General features: G+C 40.3%; 1 protein-coding gene across 2 annotated transcripts in view; it reads left to right on the plus strand.

Annotated features, from left to right (window-relative positions):
- Positions 1-25,410, plus strand: part of RELN (reelin) — a 449,490-nt gene that overhangs the window by 68,813 nt on the left and 355,267 nt on the right. For both annotated transcript variants that reach the window (XM_073328520.1, XM_073328521.1), the window contains exon 2: positions 1,785-1,895. In XM_073328520.1, coding sequence (XP_073184621.1) covers positions 1,785-1,895 — 111 coding nt within the window. The remainder of the gene's footprint in view (positions 1-1,784; positions 1,896-25,410) is intronic.

The raw sequence follows: 25,410 nt of genomic DNA on the forward strand, positions 1-25,410 counted from the left end.
GCACATGGCATTTCTAGCAGGAGTAAGAAAGGACTACATTGGGGTGGAGAGTATGTTTGCCCTATCTGGCCAGATATTTAGAACCAAAAAAGTTTGGAGGATAAGGGAGTCTGAAGTGATCAGAGACTATAGTCCATCGTTGAGCTCTGTGTATGAGGTGGGTGGAAGAGGAACCTGTAATAGTTACTAAGGTCTCTATCATGCAAAAAGTTGTGTGGGACATCAATCAACTCAATGGAACTATTCACTGTTGCAAATGTCTGCCTGTATGCACCCCTTTGCAGGAACTGGGCCTTTGATAGCCTCCATGAAATTGCTGGTCTTTGTTCTTTATACACAGCTATAGGTGTAAAACATGGTTTACAGACACTTTAGAAAAACGGATTTTACAAAGTAGATTACAAACAAACACCAAGACACACGAGGGGGTGGGAGATTTACCTGATAGATAGTTTAGTTGCTTGCTTTAGTTTTTGTGCTTTACGTTAGTTCCATTTTAAAAAAATATATAGGTATATGGGCAAGTGTTAGAAACTGTCAGAAGAAATGTGTTTTTGACAATAGATTTTAAAGAGGCAAAGGAGGTTGTATGGCATTACGGGATCAGCGAGGTCATTCCAGGCATAGAGGCTATTGCTATGTATATTGCATTTACAAAATAGAAACAAACTTGTCACTTAATAGTTCTGGCCGTTTTAGGATAGAACATTCAAGCAGATTGTACATAGGATTTTCTGTTTAAATTGATAACATCTGATAAGACATCAAAGCAAAAACCTGAGGATGAATGTTTACAGAATAAACTGCAAAAATTGTGAATTGTTGTTGTTTTTTCAGTGTTCAATGCCTTCCTAAATAATATGCATTTTCAGCTGAAAATTGCAAGTGTCAAGAAAATCGGGACAATGGTTTTAACTGATATAGCTAAGAATATTTTTTAAAATTCTCCAGTGGATTATTTTAATATACTTGGTCTATAATGACCTATGTGCGTATATGACTTAACTGCTTAATACACTAAAGTGTATTACTATTGTCATGTAGCACACATTTGAAATCCAGAAAGAGCGATACTATAAACCTTAATTATTTTATTGCTTATGTCGTTTATTCTGTGGTCTTGACAGCCAGCTGTAAACCACATGTTCTACTGACGGTGATGTTGAAATTTTCTAAAAACCAGTTCATTTAGTTTAATATGAGTTTTTTTGCCTTCTAGGAAAAGGAGCTTATCGGATAGAGATGAGTGACCTTTCTGATGTTAATTTCAAATCCTGATGCTGTAATTCTCAATTGTGTCCATTTCATGTGACAGATTATTAATGATAAATGATTTATGATTAATTTAGGAGTAAAAAATAACAAACACCAATTGTTTTCTTCTAAATACAGTCTCTTTGCTAAAAATAAACCCTGAAAAAATATTAAAAATAAATTCCAAAATCAGGAACCCTGATTAGATATTGAGCAACGATATTTGTGAAATTTACATTTGCAAACTAATTTACAGTCTCTAAATCATTGTATATGTAGTGAGAGTAGTATTTCAGGACAGTTTCTTACACAGAAGTGAAGTTCATTATTTGAGCTCCAAGAGTCTGCTACTCTTATTTATCTAGTTGTGCTTCTCCATGAGAAGAACCACTGTGTGCATGTGCGTGTGTGTGTGTAGCAAGGTTTTTAGTCAATGAAGTAAGGATGGCAGAATCTTGTCATTAGAAAGAGTAGAGAACTCAGCACACAATTGAGTGGTCCTTACAGAATTTTTATATCTTTCATTTCAGTGACTATTTCGACAAGTACATTCTTCGATGGCTTACTGGTAACAGGACTCTATACGTCTACCAGCGTTCAGGCTTCACAAAGTATTGGTGGCTCTAGCGCTTTTGGATTTGGTAAGTCTAATGTGATTAACAAACCTAGACTTGTATTTGTTGTAATTCAAAATATTCTGCAACTCAAGATAACAAATACTTAGTTTTGTAGAGAAATTAAGGTGAACACAATTTAAATAAATTGACTTTATATTGTGTGCTGGGACCTGATCCAAAATCTGTAGGAGTCAATAACTTCCATGAGCTTTGGATCAGCTCCTTAAACTGTGTGTGTAAAAAAAAAAAAAAAAGGAAAACCAATCAGAAAGTCTCCATCCCAAAGACATGCCTTAGATGCACAGAATTGCATGCATTCCACAGAGAACCAATTCCCACAAGAAGACCCTGATTCTCTCACACACATGACACTACAAGAGTGGTCACCTTTCCCTTCCAGGAAAGTTGACCAGATACTCCTTACCTCTGGAAATATTGAGCTGCTCTAGAGAGAAAATGATCTCTCCTCTGCTGGCACTGTTTTTACAAACAAACAGACACACACACGAATAAGTGATACATAGCAAAGTGATACATACAAAGCAAAAACTTGAACCTTAGGAAATGATAGATGGGCACGCATGTGCATCCAACCTGTGCACTGAATGAAGCCTAGATCCTGTTGGAAAAAATCATTTGTGATCATGTAGTTAAAGACTGTTCCATAGTGCCTATGTACAATGGGACAAAATTAAAATTGCATGGGAAGCATGAAGCTAGCATTTCTTAATATTTGAGAGCTTGACTCTGTGATCTAAATAACATTCTTTTAATGTAGCCTTTTATATAATTTTCTAGGGTTTTGTTAAGGGAAAAATGTAGATCAAACTTTTCTTTGCAATTGTAAAAACCTTCCTCCATTGCATATCTGTAGAGTTTGAACCCTGAGTTGTCAGCATTGTAGCACAGACTTTTCCCACTTGAGACATAGGACTATTATGTTAGCTGGTGGTGGCAGATTAGGCTGCTACCCCGGGCAGGAGAAAAACAGGCTCTGGCACCATGTGCTACATCCATTGGGTAGTTGTCCAGGGGATTGTCCTGGATTGGCTCTGTCATAACCGTACAGCTAAGGGTAGCCTAGAATTCCTCCATACCTGTAAGGGGTTAAGAAGCTCAAATAACCTGGTTGGCACCTGACCAAAAGAACCAATGGGGAAAGAAGATACTTTCAAAACTTGGGTGTGGGGGGGGAAGGCTTTGTTTTTGTGTATTCTCTTGGGAAGCAGATAAGCATTAGGTCAGAAAACTCCTTCCCCTTATAAACCATCCTAAAAGTCTCTCATATTACAAAAATTGTAAGTAAAATCCAGGCAAGGCGTATTAGATTATCTTTTGTTCTGCTTGTGAATTTTCCTTTGCTGGAGGGAGGTTTATTCCTGTTTTTTGTAACTTTGAAACTAAACCTAGAGGAAGTTCTGCTGTGTTTTTGAATCTTCTGTTACCCTGTAAAGTTATTTTACCTCCTGATTTTTACAGAGGTGATTTTTACCTTTTTTTTTAAATAAAATCCTTCTTTTAAGAACCTAACTGATTTCTCCATTGTCCTAAGACCCAGGGGTTTGGGTCTGTGATCACTTTGTAACCAATTGGTTAGGATATTATTCTCAAGCCTCCCCAGGAAAGGGGGTGTAAGGGCTTGAGGGGATATTTTGGGGGAATAGGAACTCCAAGTGGTCCTTTCCCTGATTCTTTGTTAAATCACTTGGTGGTGGCAGCATACAAGGGCAAAGAATTTGTGCCTTGGGGAAGTTTTAACCTAAGCTGGTAGAAATAAGCTTACGGGGTCTTTCATGGGGGTCCCCTCATCTGTACCCTAGAGTTCAGGTAGGGGAGGGAACCCTGACAGGCTCTTTTTCCCTTCCACCCCACCCCATAGTTGTGGGGGACTCATGCCTCCAGAGTGGGGGATGGGCTGCTGGCACCATGTTTGGGTCTAGGGGAAACACCATACTTTTCCCTCCCCCCACCATGAGTTGTAAGGGTTCCTGCCCTATTAGGTGCCACCCAGAGTTGGGGCCATATGTTAGGACCATGAGATTGCTTGGGGGAGCCCAACTCTTTCCCTGCTTTATTCTCCCCTAGCTGCTCTAGGTTCTCCCAGTGCTGCTGCAGTTTTGGAAGCAAGATGGATCCAGTGTTAGAATTTTTGTAGTCAGTTACAATTTTGTCATGCTACCTGAGGAAGGCAAGTGAAAAAAGGGAAATGGTGATACTTTTAACAGTTTTGATCTCAACAAGGTTTCAGAAGAACTTCATGAGCCGAAGAAAAAGCACTTTTTTAGCTGGAGGAGGTTCTTATGGGTGAATTTCAAAGGCCTGCAGCAAACTATGGAGGTCTGAGAGTTTTTCAAAGAAAAGGTTGCTAGAATTGTTTGTAATGGAAAGTGTTAGACAATTTGAATAGAGAAGTAACTAACAGCTGCCCCTATGCATATGAAAATAATTTACTTACACCCACATGCCCCAAAATTTGTTCTGAATAAAAACAGGTTTTTAGTCAATATTACTATGTCCATGATAATACAAAAGAGACAGGACCGAGTTGTAGTGAATAAAAAGGTGATTCTGTAGTCGGGCTGTTGATGCGGTTAGGTGGCCCTCTAGTTATCCGTAGCAGTGTAGCTCAAATATTAAACAAACACGCTGTCTGGTGATAATCAACACATAGGTTTCCCATAAGTCCTGGCCTGGAAGGGATTAGTGATTACGCTACAAATGTGAGGGATATCTGTGAAAAGTGAGAACAGTTTTCACATACATTTCACATATATTTATCTAAGGTGGATTCTTCTATTACTGCTGGAGCAATTCTACTTGCTGAAAGAATCATATGAACTGAAAGAGAAGCCTCAGCAGAGTAACTGAAGGAAAACAGTCATTTCTAAATGGTATAATATGCAGCATTTAACTGGAAGCATTTAATTCATAAAGAAACAGATTGGAAAACCAACTCCGCTGGGCAATAATGTCAACCACTTTTTCCAGTGACTGAACAATAGCTTTCTATTTAAACCAAAACTCCATTCAATATATATTATATGACTGATTGATTATTTTTGTCCAGAGTTTTAGTAAAAGATTAAGGAGGAGGATTTTCAAATGTTCTGAAGGTTTTATCATTGAATTCATTGGTAAAAGTTAGGCCAATGGTAGAAGTAGGCCAACGCAGAGCACTTTTGAAAATCCCGCCCCAAGTGTGTACGAATAATTTGCAGCCACCTGTTTTTGCAGTTCATCTCTTGGAAGCATCTTCTGCATTAATATAAATTAGATTCTAAAAGAAGACTAAGTGAAAATCACAAAGATGTTGTCATATGCAGAGTTGGGAGAAACCCACTACTAGTAAATCCAGTTTGCATGGTTTCATCTTTTGCTGCCAAAATTTTTTCACAGTACAAGTCCTTTACCTTTGTTTCTTTGTCTGTTTTACAACTTTTATAAACGGCATGTAATACATAAACTCTCTACATTTGGTCAAGACTTAGTGATTTTTTTTTAAATAAGAACTCTTGCTTATTCTCAGATAACAGATGTCTCTACAGTCATTAACTCCAACCAAGAACATTTTGTACAAAATAGAATGGACATTTTTGGTACTATGATTATTTGTGACCTTTAACTTTATCTGTTCATTGAGATGTAGCTGTTGCATCCAATCTTCTGCTTTATCTTGATGGTCTTTTACTGACACAGTTACTTACTCTGTAAGACTTAACTTTATTATGGCCCTTGCTTCTGAAAACAAATAATTGGGGCTTAATTTCCTAAAACAGATGTAAACGCAGTGCCTGCAGTATAAATATATCTCTGATCCGCTAAATGGGTAGTTATGCTGCAGCATATCTGAATGAGAGAAAAATACACATTTTGCGTTTGCACTAACCTGTTTGTATGTTTGTGTACATTTTATAGCTAAACTGTAAACACCTTGTTTATAGGAATCTTAAATAATTAGGAGGATGTAACACTCTCTGTTACAATGCACATTATTAACATTACTCTTATAACTTCTTGGTAACTTTCAGATAGCAAACATACATAGCAGGTTATTATCATTCTTAAAAAAAATCATTGAGTCTGTGACTTATCTGTTTCACCTCCAAAACATAAAATAGCCCAATTTTTTAAAAAAGGTTTTAATACCAAATATTGGTTCATTAATATTCACTGATGGTAGCTACGAAACAGCACCATTTTCACCCATCCCAACTCCACTTAGCTTGTGTGTCTTCTTGCTCTGCATAAGAACCATTCAGAGGGAGGCAAAATGCAGATATCACAGGTACTTTCTATGGTGCCTGAGACAGCATGGGAATCACGTACCAAACTGTGAGTCACTGGAAGGTTGAGTACCATTGTTGTATAGTATTTTTATATATCCAGATCCATGATGTAGATGAGGTACCTTCGTATTTGATTTGAAAACTGTAAATGATAGAGATTGTACAGGGTTTATGTACATATCTCAAATTTCTGGGATGGCCAGTTTACTGTCAACTATAATATTACAGTATGAAATGTTAAATAGTTTAAATCAAACATCAGAGAATATTAGTAATTTCCTAACAACTCACAAAAGTAAGCAGAAAATATTATGTTTAACTAGGTCTGACTAAGAATGATGATTAAGTAAGATATTTAATAGGGTCTAAACAGGATTGGTCATTTACAAAAAGGCAAATATATTTTTCCCTAAGTTTCTTCACTGGCATTATCATACATAAAATGTGTGTGTTATGTTGTGCTCCTCACTGTGCCCAATATTTATAGAACATACACAACAAAACAAAACTTGATCTCTTCTTTATGTGTCAGATATCGTTTTGTAACCTAACTCTTTAAATGTTAACATATTCTTGGAATAGTAGTTAAAAAGACTCAATAACAAGACTCTCTAAAACGTGTGCACTCCTGACCAAAAGGATCTCAAAGCCTAAAGGCCAGAAAAAAATTAAAGCAGAAGATATGCAAAATCAGTCATGCAGAGTTTGAAATATCTCATTTTTCTTGTCAATATGAATACTGAAACACGATGCCCTGAGGAAGTCCGCTGTTTAATTATGAATATCCCTTTATGCGTTGCAGAAAAAATGTTTCCATCTCTGACCTGTCTTTTGAGCTGCAGCTTAACCATGCAAACTGTAGGGCTTATTGTGTTATCTGAGCAGAGTTGTTTAAATGGCATTTTAGATAAAATCTCATTTAATTTTTAATTGCTCTTTTTCTTTGCTTGCTCTTAAATTTAAAAATAAATTCAAGAAAATCATTGGGATGATCACGATGACCTGATGCTATTGTGCTCTCTCCTAACACTGGCAGTAAAAAAGAACCATGAGAGCAATGGTGATAACAGCGTTTAGTTTTTAGGCTCATTTGGGAACTTACCCTGTGAAGTGGTGAAGGCCTCCCCAATAGCAATCAGTACATTGTAGGATCAGATCCTAGAGGAATGAAGTAGTTTTAAAAATATATTAGCCACAATGTTTAATGTATTTCAGGGTCACTGGAAGCAAAGTAACAACAGAGACAATGGCATGTGTTTACTTTTTGAAAGAAACATAAAGCACATTGCTAGGAAGGCTGATAACAAAATGAAAAATGAAACAGAATGTTATTGGAGAAGCAGATCTACCTATCTGTCCATCATATATGGGTGGGATTGTCATAGTACATACGGAACTGAACTTAAAAAACAAAAATTGGCTGAGACTGTGTGAGGCCTAAAAACGTGAATTTGGAGACTTGTGTGTGGCATTTTGTGGAGAAGAAACTTGACAGAAGTTGGCCCTTACAAGAACTGGAGGGATGAAAACTAGGTCACTGGGCTTGGTAGTGTTTATCTGTGTAGTAGGATAGAACAGTGTTCCCCAAACTTGGGACGCCGCTTGTGCAGGGAAAGCCCCTGGTGCGCTGGGCCGGTTTGTTTACCTGCCACGTCCGCAGCTTTGGCCGATCGCGGCTCCCACTGGCTGCAATTCGCCGCTCCAGGCTAATGGGGGCTGCGGGAAGCGGCGGCTAGTACGTCCCTGTGGCCCATGCCGCTTCCCTCACCCCCCCATTGGCCTGGAGCAGCGAACCGCGGCCAGTGGGAGCCAAAATTGGCCAAACCTGCGGACGCAGCAGGTAAACAAACCGGCCCGGCCCACCAGGGGCTTTCCCTGAACAAGCGGCCTCCCAAGTTTGGGAAACACTGGGATAAAATTCTCTCTACTGCATGAATTACTAGGGGGAAGTTTAATGGCCTGTGTTATGTAGGGGGTCAGACTAAACTATCTTAATGGTCCTGTCTGATGATAAAATCTATGAAATCTTTCCAATAGATCTATCTTTCATGCTGTCACGATAATTATCTTTTAACTACCTAACTTAGAAAAACATTTGCTAGAGACCCAAATGCTGTTAATTCTTCTCTGCGACAGTTGGCTCAAGTTACTCCACTCATGTCACTCCATTCAAGCTAGCCTAGCTTGAATGAGAGTGGCCACACTTCAAGAAAACTCTGAAGATACACAGAGTGACTGGATTAGCAGCTGATGGGGGCGTGTAACTCAAGCTGCTGCAGCCCCACTGCATTACTGGCTCCAGCATCAGAAGCAGCGGTGCTTCAGCCCATACCAGCTGACAGGCCAGCTAGCTCAAGCTTTAAGCACCACTTAAAGCTAGAGATTTTTGTGTGTGGTCAGGTTAGGGTCAAAACTCAAGTTGTAGCTCACGGTGACAATGCAGTGACAACAAGCCCTAAATTAGTTTCCTCTGTTTGGAATCATTGGGGGTGGGTGGGTAGGGGTGGGTTATACTGATAGGTTTATTCCAAAGGGGTTAGGTTTCTTTGTTTATAGGCATAAAAACATATATTCTCTGGCCAAGTGAATGGGTCACTTCTGCTTTCCTGTGTGGACTTTACCATCTTATCAAAATATTAATTTGAAAATTCGTCTAACAATCGTGTTAGGAAGGAATTAGTGAGCTGATTTGGGTAAAATGTAATGAAGGTCCTAAATCTTTGTCCGTTGACCCAAACAGAACCTTTGGTAAGGCTCAGTTAGACATGAACTGTAAAGCTAAAATCAGAACTGAGAGAAGACAGAAATATGTGCCGTATGCCTGACTAAGCAGGCTGTGAGAATCTTTCAGCACAGAAAAAAGCTTTAAACCTACTTTTTAATATGAATTATTTTCTCCTTGTGAGATCTCCTGGCATACTAGTTCACTGAAGATATCTCAAGCTGCATCTTTCTGTATCATCACTTATACCATTAGTCCTCAATTAGTGCAGTGTGTGTTTCTGGGCTCAGCTCAATTTTCATTTTAGTGTTGTTTATCTTCAAGTTTCCACTCTCCTTCCTTGTCCTTTCCAGGATTCCCCCTTGTCCCACTCCCCCTCTAGTCCTCAAATATCCTTCCCTATGGACTCATCTTCATCCTTGATGATATTCCTTACCCCTCTTCAACTGCTATCCCTCTCCCCACGTATGAGGGCCCAACTGACAATTTTCAAATCAAGGTTGGATGTTGTTCTGAAAGATATGTCCTAGGAACTATTTTGGGGAAGTTCTACAACCTGTGTTATGCAGGGGGGGTCAGACAATCACAATGGTGCCTTCTGGCCTTGGAATCCATGAACGTGGCTGATGGCCTCACTGCTACGTCTTAGTATATTTGCTTATTGCACCCTTCAGTTTTATGGTTACTTGTACCCCAGGACTGCACCTCTTATGCAAAGCTGTAAAGCAGGAAATCTCTTGTTCTGACATTTTCCTTTAAAGAGGTGTTGCACTTTAAGGAGCAAAGAACTGGAAGGCTTCAGCATGCAATGAGTGGCCCTATTGGGAAGCTACAAGACCTTCTGCACTCTCTTTTAAAAGCGAAGGAGGGAGACAGCAAGAGGGGTGAAAATTACAGGTAGGAAACTGGAGATTTGATGTGGGGTTTGGTGAGAGTGAGGGACTGGGAATTGGATTCAAGTTATATCAGGAATGGGGGTTGGGGGAGTGAGAGGAGGAAGTTAGTGCAGTGCATGAGATGAGGTGTCTGGAGTGCATGCTGCACCCTGTAAGAGCATGCAGTTGGAATCATTCTGATTTGTGCTCCCTATAGCCATCATAGGAATTGGGCCCATTTCAATCACAATTCATCTGATACTCCTGAGTGAATTCTGCACCAAAAATTTAATATTCTGTGCCAAAAAATTAAATGTTCTGCACACATTTTAAAATTCTGCAAAATTCTGCATTTTTATTTGTCAAAATAACACAATATAAACACACCATTTTCAATTATTTGCTGACAAGTGTTTTGAAATAAATTACCAAAATAATTGCAAATGGTGTGATTATATTGTTATTGTGTTTCTATGTTATTTTGACAATTAAAATATTCAAACTTTGCAGAATTTTAAATTTTAAAATTTTTCTATGCAGAATTCCTTCAAGAGTACTGGGGTTCTGTGTGGGGCAATCTGGGTATGGGCAGCTCGGTGGGGGGAATCTGGGTGCACGGGTGTTCGCTGCAGGGTTCTGGGTCCAGGGGGAATGTGACTCTGCAAGGCGGGGCAAGGTGAAGTTGGTTAGGGCTCAGTGAAGGGGGAGAGTGGGACTTGGTCGGGTGGGGGCTCATGATGCAAAGGGTGAGGCTCAGCAGGGTGGGAGTTTGGAGGGCTCTGTGGGGGGGTGGTCTGGGTGCTGGGGCCTCCTGATATGGAGGGGGCTTGGTGGGGGGTTCCAGGTGTGCATGTGAGGGGAGGGGTCACTGTACAGGGAGCTGCTCCCTCTGTTCTCCTAACCCTGGTGCATCCAGACCTCCCAACAACAACACCCCTGCTGAGCCTCAACCCCTGCACCTGGAAACCGCCTCCCAGCCTCAACCCTCCGCACCCAGACACCCCCCCACCCCCATGCTGCAGAGCTTCCTGCAGCTAGGGGAAGCACTGGTGCAGCTTCTCTTTGCTTCCCCGCAGAAACCATTTTGCAGGGGGCATTTTTCTGCTGCACTGCAGTTGCACAGAATTTGCCAAGGAGTAATCTGAGAGCTTCTAGTGCAGCAGGGCACTTCCACTGCCCCTACACTGATCTGTGTATTAGGATCACTACCTACCCTTTAGAGACTTATGCTCAAATATAGATATTTGTGGAGTAATGTTTTAGCTTACAGCTCTAGATAAAGGAAAAACATCTCCCGTTACCATTATAAGAGATGGAAAAAAGCCAGCTGTTGAATTTTATGCATAGGTGAGCCTATGAAGATTTTTTCCAATGGCTATACTCACAGCTTTCAAAATAGGGAATATTCGGTAAAATGTTATTTTTAAAAAAAGTTTTCAGCTACGCACATAACATTTTTGGAGAGCTGCTTTGTGAACTACTGAACTTGCTTCAGATCCCTGGTTTACTTTGTGACAAGCCAAATGGGCTCCAGGACCCTCCCTTCACACCAGAGATACATGCCAGAAACCAAACAGATGGTAAACTAGGAAGAAATTACCCTCGGCATTCTCATTAGAACAGTTGGGGAAATTTTAATAGGCCCCCATTTGCCTTGTGCTGTATCTAATACCCTTTGAACTGCCACTTCTTTTTTTGTTACAAGTCAACTACCGCCATGTATATTTTAATAGGGATTATCAAACACAATTTGCCCAGAAGATGTACCAGCCGCCCACTGCTAATTAGCCAACTTTAAATAATCACTGAGTTCTGGAATAATTGGAAAGAAACAGTGTTTTTCCTGCCAAAGCATAATTACTAATTAACAGGAAGATAAAATATCTGTATAGCAGTCATATCTGGGAGAATCTGTTAACAGTAATTAAAGTGTGAGTTGATGCCAAGCTGACATTGGTCAAGAAAGTTTACATTTGAATATAGTTTTAAGATTCCTCTCATTGTCAACATTCTGTACCAGAACCATAATGACAGTGACATCTTTAAAGATAAAATGTCATGGCGTTGTCAATTCTATTTAATGTACTTACAGTCAGAAGTTGACCCTTCCTATAAAAAGTGCCTGTCTCCTGTCATACGCATTACATATAGAATTTGATTTTTTTTAATCCAGTATATTTTCATAATCATAAAATTGACAATAATTGCTTAGGTTCACCTAATCCACAAATGGAGTACTGTGATCTCTGAATATTCTGCTTGCTAAAAGACTGGAGGTTCTTCCAATGTAATTGTACTTCTAACTGTCCCAGCAATAGAGAGGAGGATAATTGGGGAAAAAAGACTATGCAAAAAATCTAAGGTTGGATTCTTTTAGTTGATTAGGGCCCTAATCCATCACCCTCACTCATGTTGACATTATTCTGCAAGTAGTCCTATAGAGTGGTAGAGTAAGGTGACGATGTTAGAATAAGATACCTAAGTTCATGTATGTGAGGGTGATGGAATCAAGCCCATATTTTATTTTTTGTAAAATCTCTCTCTAGCAGTAAAAGCTTTGAAAGTAGTTTTCATATTCCTGTGACTATACCCTTTCATATGTCTTAAGGTAATGACATCAAAGATAACAAGACTTATCCTTTCTCAAAATGAGGAATGCATAAAATTGTGTTTATTTCTGATCTTTGTCATGTTACAGAGTAGCAGGTAAGAGATTAATAGCATCAGGCAGCACTTAATGTTTTACAGATAATTTGATCAGCTGTTGGACAAATGGGAAGGAGGCAGACTATTTTGTGGGATGATACAGTGTTTGTAAAGGAGCTCCAGGGTTTTCAAATAAGAAAGCGTTTACAAGCAGTTTACATAGCCAAAGCCAAAGTGGTAAACGGTTGTACTGGGGCCAATTCTGGGTCAATTTGGCACACATATTTATTAGATAGTGGTGCTTCTCCAACTATTTGATACATCTGTTGTTCTCCCTGTGGATGACCCAGAATATATTCAGGTGAACAAACAGAGCATTTTTGAAGTTTTATTGCATTTTAATTTTTAATAAAAGCATTTAATAAAGCACTGCTTTAACATTTGGAATGACTGGAGAATTCCTTTTGCTGTTATACATCTAGTAAAATGATTACAATAAAATGAAGGAATTCAGTATCAGGTACTTTACAATGCTTCATTGTAATGGGTTTGTGACTGTCATGTTTTGGGGTGCAGTCCAGATCAGTAAGGGGTTGTGTCACCGCCTGCCTTGTAACCATGGGTGCCTTTAATGCTCTGCTGCTATGGCTCACAGCATGGACACCAACAGCCAGCCAACTAGCATGCAGTTCCCTGAGTCTGTGTGCTGTGCAGTCCTGGTTCAGCACTCTGATCCCAGCAGCCTGCCTATAACACAGCAGTTCCATCCTGGTTTCCACCAGCTTCTGGTTACTACTTGTAGAAGTGATCCCAAGACACTACTAGTCCCAAACTTCCCCAAAGCCATCTGCCCTGAACTGTCCCACCCTTTCCTGGAACACTCAGAAAAAGAGCAAGGTTCATTTGCTACTTTTAAAAGCACATTTACAGTTTATTAACTTAACTGGGATAAATACACCCTTCCCTTCAAGCACAGCACTGAATTGGTTTATTGTAAAACTAAAACAAGTTTATTAACAAATGGACATAGATTAAGTGATACCAAGTAGAAGGAATAAAGTTAGAAAATTTCACAAACAAACAAAAGTAAAAGTATGCTTTCTAGTGGCTAAGATGTGACTCAACAAACTACAGCCTTGGTTCAAGGTAGACTTCTTAATGGTCTTTTTCTTTCCAGCCATGGCTGGTGTTCTCTCAGTCAGGACCTTCCAAAGAAGTACAAGGTGCTGGTTTCCATTGTCTTCCTAAGTGAAAGATCTTTGCCTAAGCAGGTTTCCCACATATATTCAGTTCCCTTGGTTGAATGGCCCATCTTTCTCAGCTTGCAAGAGCTCTGGCCCCTGGTGTCTGTCCAGAGATTAATGCCATTTCTCTCTCCTTATTATAAGATTATTATCTTCCCAAACTTATTGTTTTGTCCCCAGAGTCAGGATGACCTCATGCTGTTCTTACCTTTCTCTTTCCCATGCTGGACTTCCCATCCCCTGCTGATTCATATGTAAATAGGGCTTCAGTTGTTCTGGTTCCACAAAGCTACCTTTCCTTCTATTGGGGGTGGGGCGGGATAACCGGTTTTTCTCTGTGTTTGGTCACAGACTTTAAAGCATAATACCGTTGAGTATCCATATTTCCATATTTCATCATATAGTGTTAATACATACATTTCACAGTCATATTAATCACCACTGTGCCATTAGCTTTTATAAGACCATACCTGATATACTTTTATAGTACAGTAATATTGTACACAGACAGTTGATTCAATTACTTATCGTTTGAGGTTCAGACCCCATGTTTTTATAGCCCAGATAAAGTTTCTCTCTCCTGCTGAGGTGGAGACACTATGATAGCATTGTTTACCTTATGTGTAAGTGGCCCTTCGTGGTCTTTGGCTGATGATCAGGCTGTACAGACAAACAAATATACATTCCTTTGTCTAAGGCAGACGGTACTTATACATTGCTTGCCAAACACATTTTAATAACATAATTCTAGCACATATCCATAACTGTTTGTACACACCCCATATATGCATCACACAAGTATATTAATAAGTGACCAGCAGGGACTGCTGATATCTGTTTCACTTTACTGTTTCTGTCTGATTATATATGGCATACAGCTATGTTAGTAGAACATTAAGGCTGCCAATTCAAGAACTCAAAAGTTCCTACTAGTATTAAGGTTGCCTGTACAACCCTAATTCAGACCCTTGTGCATATGCATTATCATGCATTCTTTAATTACATAATCACCTACTACTTTTTCCCACAGCAGCCTTGCCTCATTCAGTGCAAAGAATGAGCAGAGTTTACTTAATGAGCAGTTATTCAATATTTTATTTTATCCTCATTGTTAATGTGTTAGGCCTTGTTTACTGCATGTTATTCAACAATTCTGCCTTCAGAGCAAAATTTAATTTCCTCCTGGGCTTTTCTGTGGTGCTCATCACTATAATATCCAAATGCTTCACAAATATTAATTAATTTATCTTTCTCGCACTGATGTGAGGTGAGGCAGTATTATTATCTCCATTTTTCAGATCGGGAGTTGAGGTGCAGCAGGATTGAGATAAAAAATATTCACTAGTTTTGGTGCCCAGTTTTACCAATATGTAGCACTTTGTATGTTCAAACTGCAGTTCCCACTGACTTCAGCTGCAGCTGTAACTGCTTTGCATGTCTGCAAATCAGACCCCAGGCTATGAAATTGGCCATCTGGAAAATGAGGAAGACACAGTTAATGGCCCCCTGTGAAAAATATGGTTTATGTGACTTGCCTAGCGTCGCACAGGAACTCTATGATAGAGGCAGTGATGGAATCCATTCTTCGGGGCAGCATTCAGCTGCCTTAACCATAAAACCATCCTTTTTCTTCCTTCAATAGTCCACCCCATTCACTACATACATTCCAACTTCTGCAACAGATGGGGCCTGGGTCCAACAGGCAACAGCCTTTTTGGCTGCACAACCCTCATTCATCCCTAGATTAAGACCATCCTGTGCACTGAATGAAGTAGGGGTTCTGGGGAAAATATAGGATGTGATCAGGTAATTAAAGTATATTTCATTATGTTTTTGCACAAGGGGGCAGAATTAATGTTGGCTTTGGCTGCTTAACTTTGCAACCTTAATGTTCAGTCAATTAATTTCTGCATAATTACCTATCTTTTTTTAAAAAAGCAAATTTAAAAAACAGAAATTCCATCATGTGGTATCAGACTCATATCCCCATGGTTCATCAGCAGAGTTGGAACTCTTAGATCCACTACGCAGACCTCTGGCACTTGAAATAAGAGAGTAACTGACAGCAATAGTAGGTTGCATCCTCTAGAAGGGGATGAGATACGTACTTTGCCAGCGGTTTTCACAGATATTTGCTGATTTCGGAGGAATGGTGAGTCTCAGGAATCTTGGGTTCCGTTCCATGTTCTGGAGGGGAGCGTGCTGTAGTAGGCACAGACTCTCATGCCTCTTTTGCCCATAAGATTGACCCCTTCTGCCAGATCCCCTCCGAACTGTGTGTGGACATATGAGGCTCACAGCTTGGCTATTCTGAAGACAGTAGTTTACTTAGATCAAGTTCCTGCAATTGCAAATGTAGACGCCCTCAAATATTTTATGGACAAAAATATGCATTGCAAACAGGCACATGCACATATGTAACCCTTCTGCCAGGTGAGAAGGACCGCAATAAGGGCCAGGTTCAGTCTGCCAAGGTGTCAAGTCCAGTCCCACATCTGAAGAAAACTTTTAGGAATCTGTCAGGTGTGTTTGCTGGTGTTACTGCACCAAAAGCATATACAACATTGCAGGGTTACAAGTGGAAGCTGGCATGAGGAAGATCAGGCAGCTATGTTTGAGGAAGATCAGGCAGCTATGTTTTTAAAACATAAAAAGTTGCCAAGACTTAAAGTGGGAATGCTGTTCAGTTTATAGTTTATAAGAAATTATAGTAATGTTCATCCTGCTATTTCCTATTCTTGTTAAATCCTTTTTCGTAGCCTGTAAACTAAAATTTATTATTACTATGTCTGTGCATAGCACTTGTGAGAAGAACAATTGACTACATATCTTGATGACTCTTAATAAATGGGAGTCGGAAAAACTTGAGTAATTTAGGTATAATTTGTCAACACTATTTTATGCTTAATTTACAAGTTAGTGTATAAGAAAACTGCACTGTAGTTTCTTTAATGTGAAAAGGAATATCTTTGTGTAAATGCTTCCTAGAATTTAGTTTTCATTTCTGTTGAGTAACTGCTGTTGCCAAAGCAGGGCAAGGAACATGAAATCTTTTATTTTAAAACTAATACTCAGCTTTGGAATCAATATATACATATTTTTCATATTTTTTAAATGTATGCTGAAATTCAAGAATAGATGAATGAAAAATAGGCTCAAAGATGAAAATAAGAGGTATAAAAATCCAGCTATCTATTGGATAAATCTGAAGGTAATCTATTTGTCAAAACCTATGGAATTTATTCAGTGCATGGAATAAACCATATTAGAAATTTTCTTAAATAAAACATTTTTTACTTTAAAAAAATTGATATTAAAATATAAATTTACTTAAAAGATAGGGATTTATGAAACTCAAACCAGGCACCATACTGTAATCCCCATCTGACTTTTAGCAGCAGTCAAAAGTAATGCAGTTATTAAAACCAAAGATGGCCTGTAGCCAAACCATCTATCTCATGAGTTCAGCAGGCTTCGGCTAAGTTAGTGCTTAGACAAGAGAAATCAAGGTGATATAGGAAATCCAATAGTGTTCATTCATCCCAGAAGAGTTGATAAACATATTTCAGTTTTGATCCCTGAAGCACTGTATCCTGATGGTTGGAGTTATTTTTCAGATGTGATGTAAAACTGAGGACTCAATACTATTAAGTACCATGAGTATCAAAAGACATTGGGTGTTGATCATGGTGTCCTTGCAAAATTCTAACTTGTGTAATTTTACTTGGGTAATTTCTTGTCTAAATTTCCCCCTGTAATTACAACAGTAAAACTTATTCAGTTAGAATATCTAGTGAATTCTGAATTTCAGTGATGGTGGGGAAATTGTTCTTATATCGAATTTAAAGCTTTTAGAGTGGTTTTGGAACCTTTATGGTAAAAGGTACTATGCAAATGTAAGCAGTTATTAGTAATAGTTTACTAGGAATGGTGGAAAATATAAATAGCCTTCTCCATGACAATAACATTGTATCAGACATATAATACAGGGAGTAATGAAACACGTTACATAACAGATTACTAACAAAGGCAATAGTCTGCTTTTTAAACATACTCATGCTCTTTATATATCTGTCTTTGAATGACTAGCAGACACAAATGTATTGTGACATTACAGACATACTGCAGTCAGATGGCATCACGGTCATCTTGACGTTCTTTGACTTACTACAAGGGCAGTGTAATTATCAGTAAAATGAATCCATAAATGCTGACACTAGCGTCCGGAGGAAGACTATACGTGGTAATGAAGTGTAGGTTAGAAGAGAGAGAGAGAGCCCGGTCAGCCTTGAGCTAGTGCAGCTGCCTTTGGCAAAATGGGTAGAAATCTTAGGCCCTTCCTACATGGGTATTTTTTTGGGGGGGCCGGGGGAATAAATTGCCTCGTGTCCACACACACGTTTTTTTTAATTATCTGGCATCTTATACCATATTAATTAATCTGCTTGGGGAGTAAAATAATTTCTATACTGGAATGAGTTTTTGGGGATAATGTTTATATGGATGCATATAGCCGCTGTCGTATTTTAGATAAACGATTTGGCTTCCGGTAATCCTTCCACTGCTACCCCATACTGCATAGCTTCTCGCCTGGATTGGCCTGTGTACCTGTATGCCCTCTGTTATTACAGTGTCATCTTCAACAGATGTCACCTCCCCATTTAAATGCTGGCATGCAGCCATGTGCGCATCTTTGTGATTCTAGCTCATGGCACGTATACAGCCATTATAGCAGCCATGCCTCGTGCTTCCACATGAACCTGTAGAACAGTGGGTCTAGTGGTTAGAGCAATGGGGCTTGGAATTGAGACAGTCATGGGAAGAAGGATAAAGGCGTTTGAGGCACAAGTAGTGTTCTCGTCCATCCTCCCCGTGGAAGGAAAAGGCCGGGGCAGGGACCGTCGAATCGTGGAAGTCAACGAATGGCTACGCAGGTGATGTTGGAGAGAAGGCTTTGGATTCTTTGACCATGGGATGGTGTTCCATGAAGGAGGAGTGCTGGGCAGAGACGGGCTCCATCTTACAAAGAGAGGGAAGAGCATCTTTGCGAGCAGGCTGGCTAAACTAGTGAGGAGGGCTTTAAACTAGGTTCACCGGGGGAAGGAGACCAAAGCCCTGAGGTAAGTGGGAAAGTGGGATACCAGGTGGAAGCACAGGCAGGAATGTCTGGGAGGGGAGGGCTCCTGCCTCATACTGAGAATGAGGGGTGATCAGCAGGTTATCTCAAGTGCTTATATACGAATGCACAAAGCCTTGGAAACAAGCAGGGAGAACTGGAGGTCCTGGTGATGTCAAGGAATTATGACGTGATTGGAATAACAGACTTGGTGGGATAACTCACATGACTGGAGTACTGTCATGAATGGTTATAAACTGTTCAGGAAGGACAGGCAGGGCAGAAAAGGTGGGGGAGTAGCACTGTATGTAAGGGAGCAGTATGACTGCTCAGAGCTCCGGTACAAAACTGCAGAAAAACCTGAGTGTCTCTGGATTAAGTTTAGAAGTGTGAGCAACAAGAGTGATGTAGTGGTGGGAGTCTGCTATAGACCACCGGACCAGGGGGATGAGGTGGATGAGGCTTTCTTCCGGCAACTTGCAGAAGCTACTAGATCGCACGCCCTGGTTCTCATGGGTGACTTTAATCTTCCTGATATCTGCTGGGAGAGCAATACAGCGGTGCATAGACAATCCAGGAAGTTTTTGGAAAGCGTAGGGGACAATTTCCTGGTGCAGGTGCTAGAGGAGCCAACTAGGGGGGGAGCTTTTCTTGACCTGCTGCTCACAAACAGGGAAGAATTAGTGGGGGAAGCAAAAGTGGACGGGAATCTGGGAGGCAGTGACCATGAGTTGGTTGAGTTCAGGATCCTGACACAGGGAAGAAAGGTAAGCAGCAGGATACAGACCCTGGACTTCAGGAAAGCAGACTTCGACTCCCTCAGGGAACGGATGGGTAGGATCTCCTGGGGGACTAACATGAAGGGGAAAGGAGTCCAGGAGAGCTGGCTGTATTTCAAGGAATCCCTGTTGAGGTTACAGGGACAAACCATCCCGATGAGTCGAAAGAATAGTAAATATGGCAGGCAACCAGCTTGGCTTAACGGTGAAATCCTAGCGGATCTTAAACATAAAAAAGAAGCTCACAAGAACTGGAAGGTTGGACATATGACCAGGGAAGAGTATAAAAATATTGCTCAGACATGTAGGAATGAAATCAGGAGGGCCAAATCACACCTGGAGCTGCAGCTAGCAAGAGATGTCAAGAGTAACAAGAAGGGTTTCTTCAGGTATGTTGGCAACAAGAAGAAAGCCAAGGAAAGTGTGGGCCCCTTACTGAATGAGGGTGGCAACCTAGTGACAGAGGATGTGGAAAAAGCTAATGTGCTCAATGCTTTTTTTTGCCTGTGTCTTCACTAACAAGGACAGCTCCCAGACTGCTGCGCTGGGCATCACAACATGGGGAGTAGATGGCCAGCCCTCTGTGGAGAAAGAGGTGGTTAGGGACTATTTAGAAAAGCTGGACGTGCACAAATCCATGGGGCCGGACGAGTTGCATCCGAGAGTGCTAAAGGAATTGGCAGCTGTGATTGCAGAGCCATTGGCCATTATCTTTGAAAACTCGTGGCGAATGGGGGAAGTCCCAGATGACTTGAAAAAGGCTAATGTAGTGCCAATCTTTAAAAAAGCGAAGGAGGAGGATCCTGGGAACTTCAGGCCAGTCAGCCTCACCTCAGTCCCCGGAAAAATCATGGAGCAGGTCCTCAAGGAATCAATCCTGAAGCACTTACATGAGAGGAAAGTGATCAGGAACAGTCAGCATGGATTCACCAAGGGAAGGTCATGCCTGACTAATCTAATCGCCTTCTATGATGAGATTACTGGTTCTGTGGATGAAGGGAAAGCAGTGGATGTATTGTTTCTTGACTTTAGCAAAGCTTTTGGCACGGTCTCCCACAGTATTCTTGCCAGCAAGTTAAAGAAGTATGGGCTGGATGAATGCACTATAAGGTGGGTAGAAAGTTGGCTAGATTGTTGGATTCAATGGGTAGTGATCAATAGCTCCATGTCTAGTTGGCAGCCGGTATCAAGTGGAGTGCCCCAGGGGTCGGTCCTGGGGCCGGTTTTGTTCAATATCTTCATAAATGATCTGGAGGATGGTGTGGATTGCACTCTCAGCAAATTTGCGGATGATACTAAACTGGGAGGAGTGGTTGATACGCTGGCGGGCAGGGATAGCATACAGAGGGACCTAGACAAATTGGAGGATTGGGCTAAAAGAAATCTGATGAGGTTCAATAAGGATAAGTGCAGGGTCCTGCACTTAGGACGGAAGAACCCAATGCACAGCTACAGACTAGGGACCGAATGGCTAGGCAGCAGTTCTGCGGAAAAGGACCTAGGGGTGACAGTGGACGAGAAGCTGGATATGAGTCAGCAGTGTGCCCTTCTTGCCAAGAAGACCAATGGCATTTTGGGATGTATACGTAGGGGCATAGCGAGCAGATCAAGGGACGTGATCGTCCCCCTCTATTCGACATTGGTGAGGCCTCATCTGGAGTACTGTGTCCAGTTTTGGGCCCCACACTACAAGAAGGATGTGGATAAATTGGAGAGAGTCCAGCGAAGGGCAACAAAAATGATTAGGGGTCTGGAACACGTGACTTATGAGGAGAGGCTGAGGGAACTGGGATTGTTTAGTCTGCAGAAGAGAAGAATGAGAGGGGATTTGATAGCTGCTTTCAACTACCTGAGAGGTGGTTCCAGAGAGGATGGTTCTAGACTATTCTCAGTGGTAAAAGAGGACAGGACAAGGAGTAATGGTCTCAAGTTGCAGTGAGGGAGGTTTAGGTTGGATATTAGGAAAAACTTTTTCACTAGGAGGGTGGTGAAACACTGGAATGCGTTACCTAGGGAGGTGGTAGAATCTCCTTCCTTCGAAGTTTTTAAGGTCAGGCTTGACAAAGCCCTGGCTGGGATGATTTAATTGGGGATTGGTCCTGCTTTGAGCAGGGGGTTGGACTAGATGACCTCCTGAGGTCCCTTCCAACCCTGATATTCTATGATGCTATGATTCTATGACAATTGATCTGTCAGCACCAAACTCATTAGCTATTGACTGGTAGTAATCAGCAGTAGTAATCTTCCAGGTAGTGATGGCTGAATTTGTCTCCCTTTTGAGAGGCACACTCATGTTGGATGTTCTATCATGGCAGCACTGGGATGAATCCTGCAGATTTCTAGGAAAGTAGCCTTTGACCTCCTGAAGCTCTGTCACCACAACTGGTCATTCTAGGTCTGCAGCACTATCTTTTCCCACCAGTGTGTGCTTGTTTGCTGAACCCAGAAGCAGCTTTGTACTGAGTAAAGCCGCACCAAGAAAATGGCCCGCAGAAGTAACTGCTTGATTTCATCCCCATCTCCTCCGCTACTCAAATCATCACAGCATTATAGTGGCTGTCTCCTAACCTGCTGGAATTAGTGTCATGGTAATATCCTGCATGAATAATAATTTAATCATAAATTCCTTTATTAAATCCAAAGGCTGAATGGTATTTATGCAGTTGCTTTAAACACATCTGAAAACCCTAAATAAGCAATTTACAACCAAAGAGTGACAAAACATTATATATGCATTTGATCAAAATACTTGCAAATGGGCTAAACCCAGGGGTACATATTGGTCAGCTCCAACTTGATCAGGCAAGTAGTAGCAATGAACCTTTTAAGAGTTTGCTTTTTTATACCCTTTAACAAATATATGGTGTCATTGCCAATTATCCAACCTTAGCTAAGGCCGGAGGAAGCAGTTTCTTATATTGCCAATTATTTACTACACCTGGTACCCAATTAACTGTTTTATTTCTGTTACTTGAGCCCAAATCTTAAATGAGGTAACACTGATATTTCAAAGGGTCACTGCAAGTTTAACACCACAACCGCTCTTCTTTCTCGTGATCTCATTCTTTTTGGTCGCATGCTTTGAGCCTATTGCTTATGGTAATATCCCAACACAATTTAACACCAAAGTTCACCAGTATCTAATGTGGCCTATTTTCCTACACAACCCATCCAAAGTCATCCAGCTGCGTGAACACCAATGCACGTGGAGGAGCCTATTCATATTAACGATGGTCAGGATTGTGGTGCTCAGCTGTGTTTTCTCTGTGTTGCCTGACAGCAGTTCAAAAATGACAATGGTTAAAAAACACAGATAAATTATGGAATGCCAGGAGAGGAATTATGGGAGTAGTTTAATTTGACCCCAAATCCCCGAATTCAAGTCGATTCAGGTAGGTATCTCCCAGTGCACTGTGAGAAAAATCCAAGAGTGCACAGAGCCTAGCAGTAGAAAACTGCATCATGCGGTATCTCCCTAGAATGCTGGGCAGCTATTTTGAAAAAGTACAGAGTTGTGTGGACGCTATGACTCACAAGTTTAAAGCAGAACAAACAAAGCCTGTGGATGCGCTCTTTTGCTATAGATACTCTGTGTTTGCAGCAGAAAAAAAACATTAAAAAAGACATTTCCATGTCGACTTGTTAAAAAGCAGATCTAAATTTTAAATATGAATTCATATTCAAATAGTAAATATAAAATATTCCATCTGTGCACTCAGCATAGTAAAGTCAGTACTTTACAAGAGGAATGTCATTCTCCCTAGATTCCCTTTAATAGTCTTGGATGGGATTTCTCTCAGTCAATTACCTCCTTAATTTTATCACTGAACATGTAACAGTAATATCATAGCACTCATAACCAACTAATAGTAATAATTCACTTGTGTGGGACTTTGGGGATAAACTTTACTTAAGAAGGGCAAAGATGTAATGAACTCTTACAAAAATCTTCAGTCTTAAGCTGCCAGAGTTCACTTCAACTAAATTTGAATGTACTAAAATACATAAAAGCTGCTTTCGCTGCAATTTTCTCAGCGAATATCAAAGAAATGAAACAGCACTCTGGCATCTAATTGAAGTTTGGCTAAAGATTTAATTTGAATAGAAATCTCAGATCTGGATCTGGGAATTTGTTTTTTGCTTTTTTAATCACAAGTGTGACTTTTTGAAAACACAAGGCACCTTTTGCTCAATAAAGTATTTTTATTTTTGCACTTCTGATATACTCTGCTATACAGATACCAAGCAAGACATATTCCTTGCCCCAAGAAATATTTGTGGTGCATTTGGCCACTGAGTTTCAGACATTCTTAAAATCAGAGGAATTTTCAAAGCTGACAGTGGGTGGTTCAGCCATTTGGAAAATTCAGCCTCTGCTCTGAGTGCCCTAGTTTCCTGGATCTTCTGCATAGTCAACTACAGGACGTTTCGAAAGGCAGCTGTCACATTCAGTTATGATACCCAGCTACATCTGTGTCCAGTTGCTGGTAAATACAAAACTGTTCCTGCATTATTTTTAGAACCATCCAGCAGGGCTCCACAAAGGCTCTATGTTGTGGTTATTGAATAATATGAAGAATCAGTGCAGGCTCATGGAGCATACAAGACATCAGAACTGCAAGTACTGCTAGGATTAGTATGGACAATTAATCACATCAGTCATATTCCTTCTGAAACTAGTTGCCAGAGACATTTTGCAGAAAAGGAACATTACGTTGACAAGAGTAGTAGGAGAAGTAACTAGTAAAGAGGGCATGTTAAAAATGAACAAGAAATATATTATATTTAACAACAAAGAACATAGTAATGTGTTAGTGAGCACCACAACTATGTAAGTAGTTGGTTAAAGTGGATAGCCCATGAGGTTTCATAAGCTTGTGGTCTCATGGCCATGCTTGTTGGGATTCCCTCTGAGACCTCTTTGCCCTAGGCTACCCAAGAACTCAGTTTAACTCCATATTTCATCACTCAGGTAAATTTGGCATAAGCAAAGCTAGGCTGAGTTGACCAGACTGAAATATAGGGGGTGGGTACAAGGTGTGCCACACGTCTCACATTACACAGAAAACCTCTTCCTTTATATGCATTTACACATTGCATTGCATTTACTATCCATTGCATCACACATTTTGGAATTGGCTTGGTTACTTAGTAGGAATCAACCCCTGTACAGCATGCTCTGTCCATGCACTGTTCATGCATAATATGACCTCTACCTTGTCTTACATTTAGGCTTGTTTACTAATACCTGGATGCGCCTGCTGATCTTAGCTAGCCATCCTCACTCCAGCATACTGTTTGTTATGGTAACTTAATCTTCCATTCATCTTCCTTATCATGCCTACTAAGAAATGAAGCAAGTTACTTATATCAAGTCAGGCCTAGAATGTTTAACTTAAGAAATGTTACTTAGAAGCTACAATTACTAATTTGTACTTAATGAAAATTAGCTAGATCTGATAAACTTTCAGGGTTGGACCAGGCTGGCTGACTACATTTCTTAAAGTACAATATTGACACGTAGCATTTTGCTTTAATAACAAGCAAGGCAGATGTACACATCTGAGATACTTCACAGACAACTAACTTTTCTTAGTGCTCAAATGTAGAAATAAGAAACATACATATCTTGTTACAAACAGTATCTGAAAATAAAGCCTGGAACAAAAAGTCACTCCTTCCTTTTAACAGGTTAGATGTACACAAAAGATATAAATACAGGCTATGGCATAGTCTCCTCTGTGAAACTACATAGGATTGCCTCTATATCCTTCCCAGCAAATTTACTTGTATGCACATCTAAATCTTGAATATACAGGCCAATCAGAAGAGGTGGAATAGTACACTTGTACTTTGAGTAAAAATGTAAAG

This window comes from Lepidochelys kempii, chromosome 1 (genome assembly GCF_965140265.1).
Source record: "Lepidochelys kempii isolate rLepKem1 chromosome 1, rLepKem1.hap2, whole genome shotgun sequence".
NCBI lineage: Eukaryota > Metazoa > Chordata > Testudines > Cheloniidae > Lepidochelys > Lepidochelys kempii.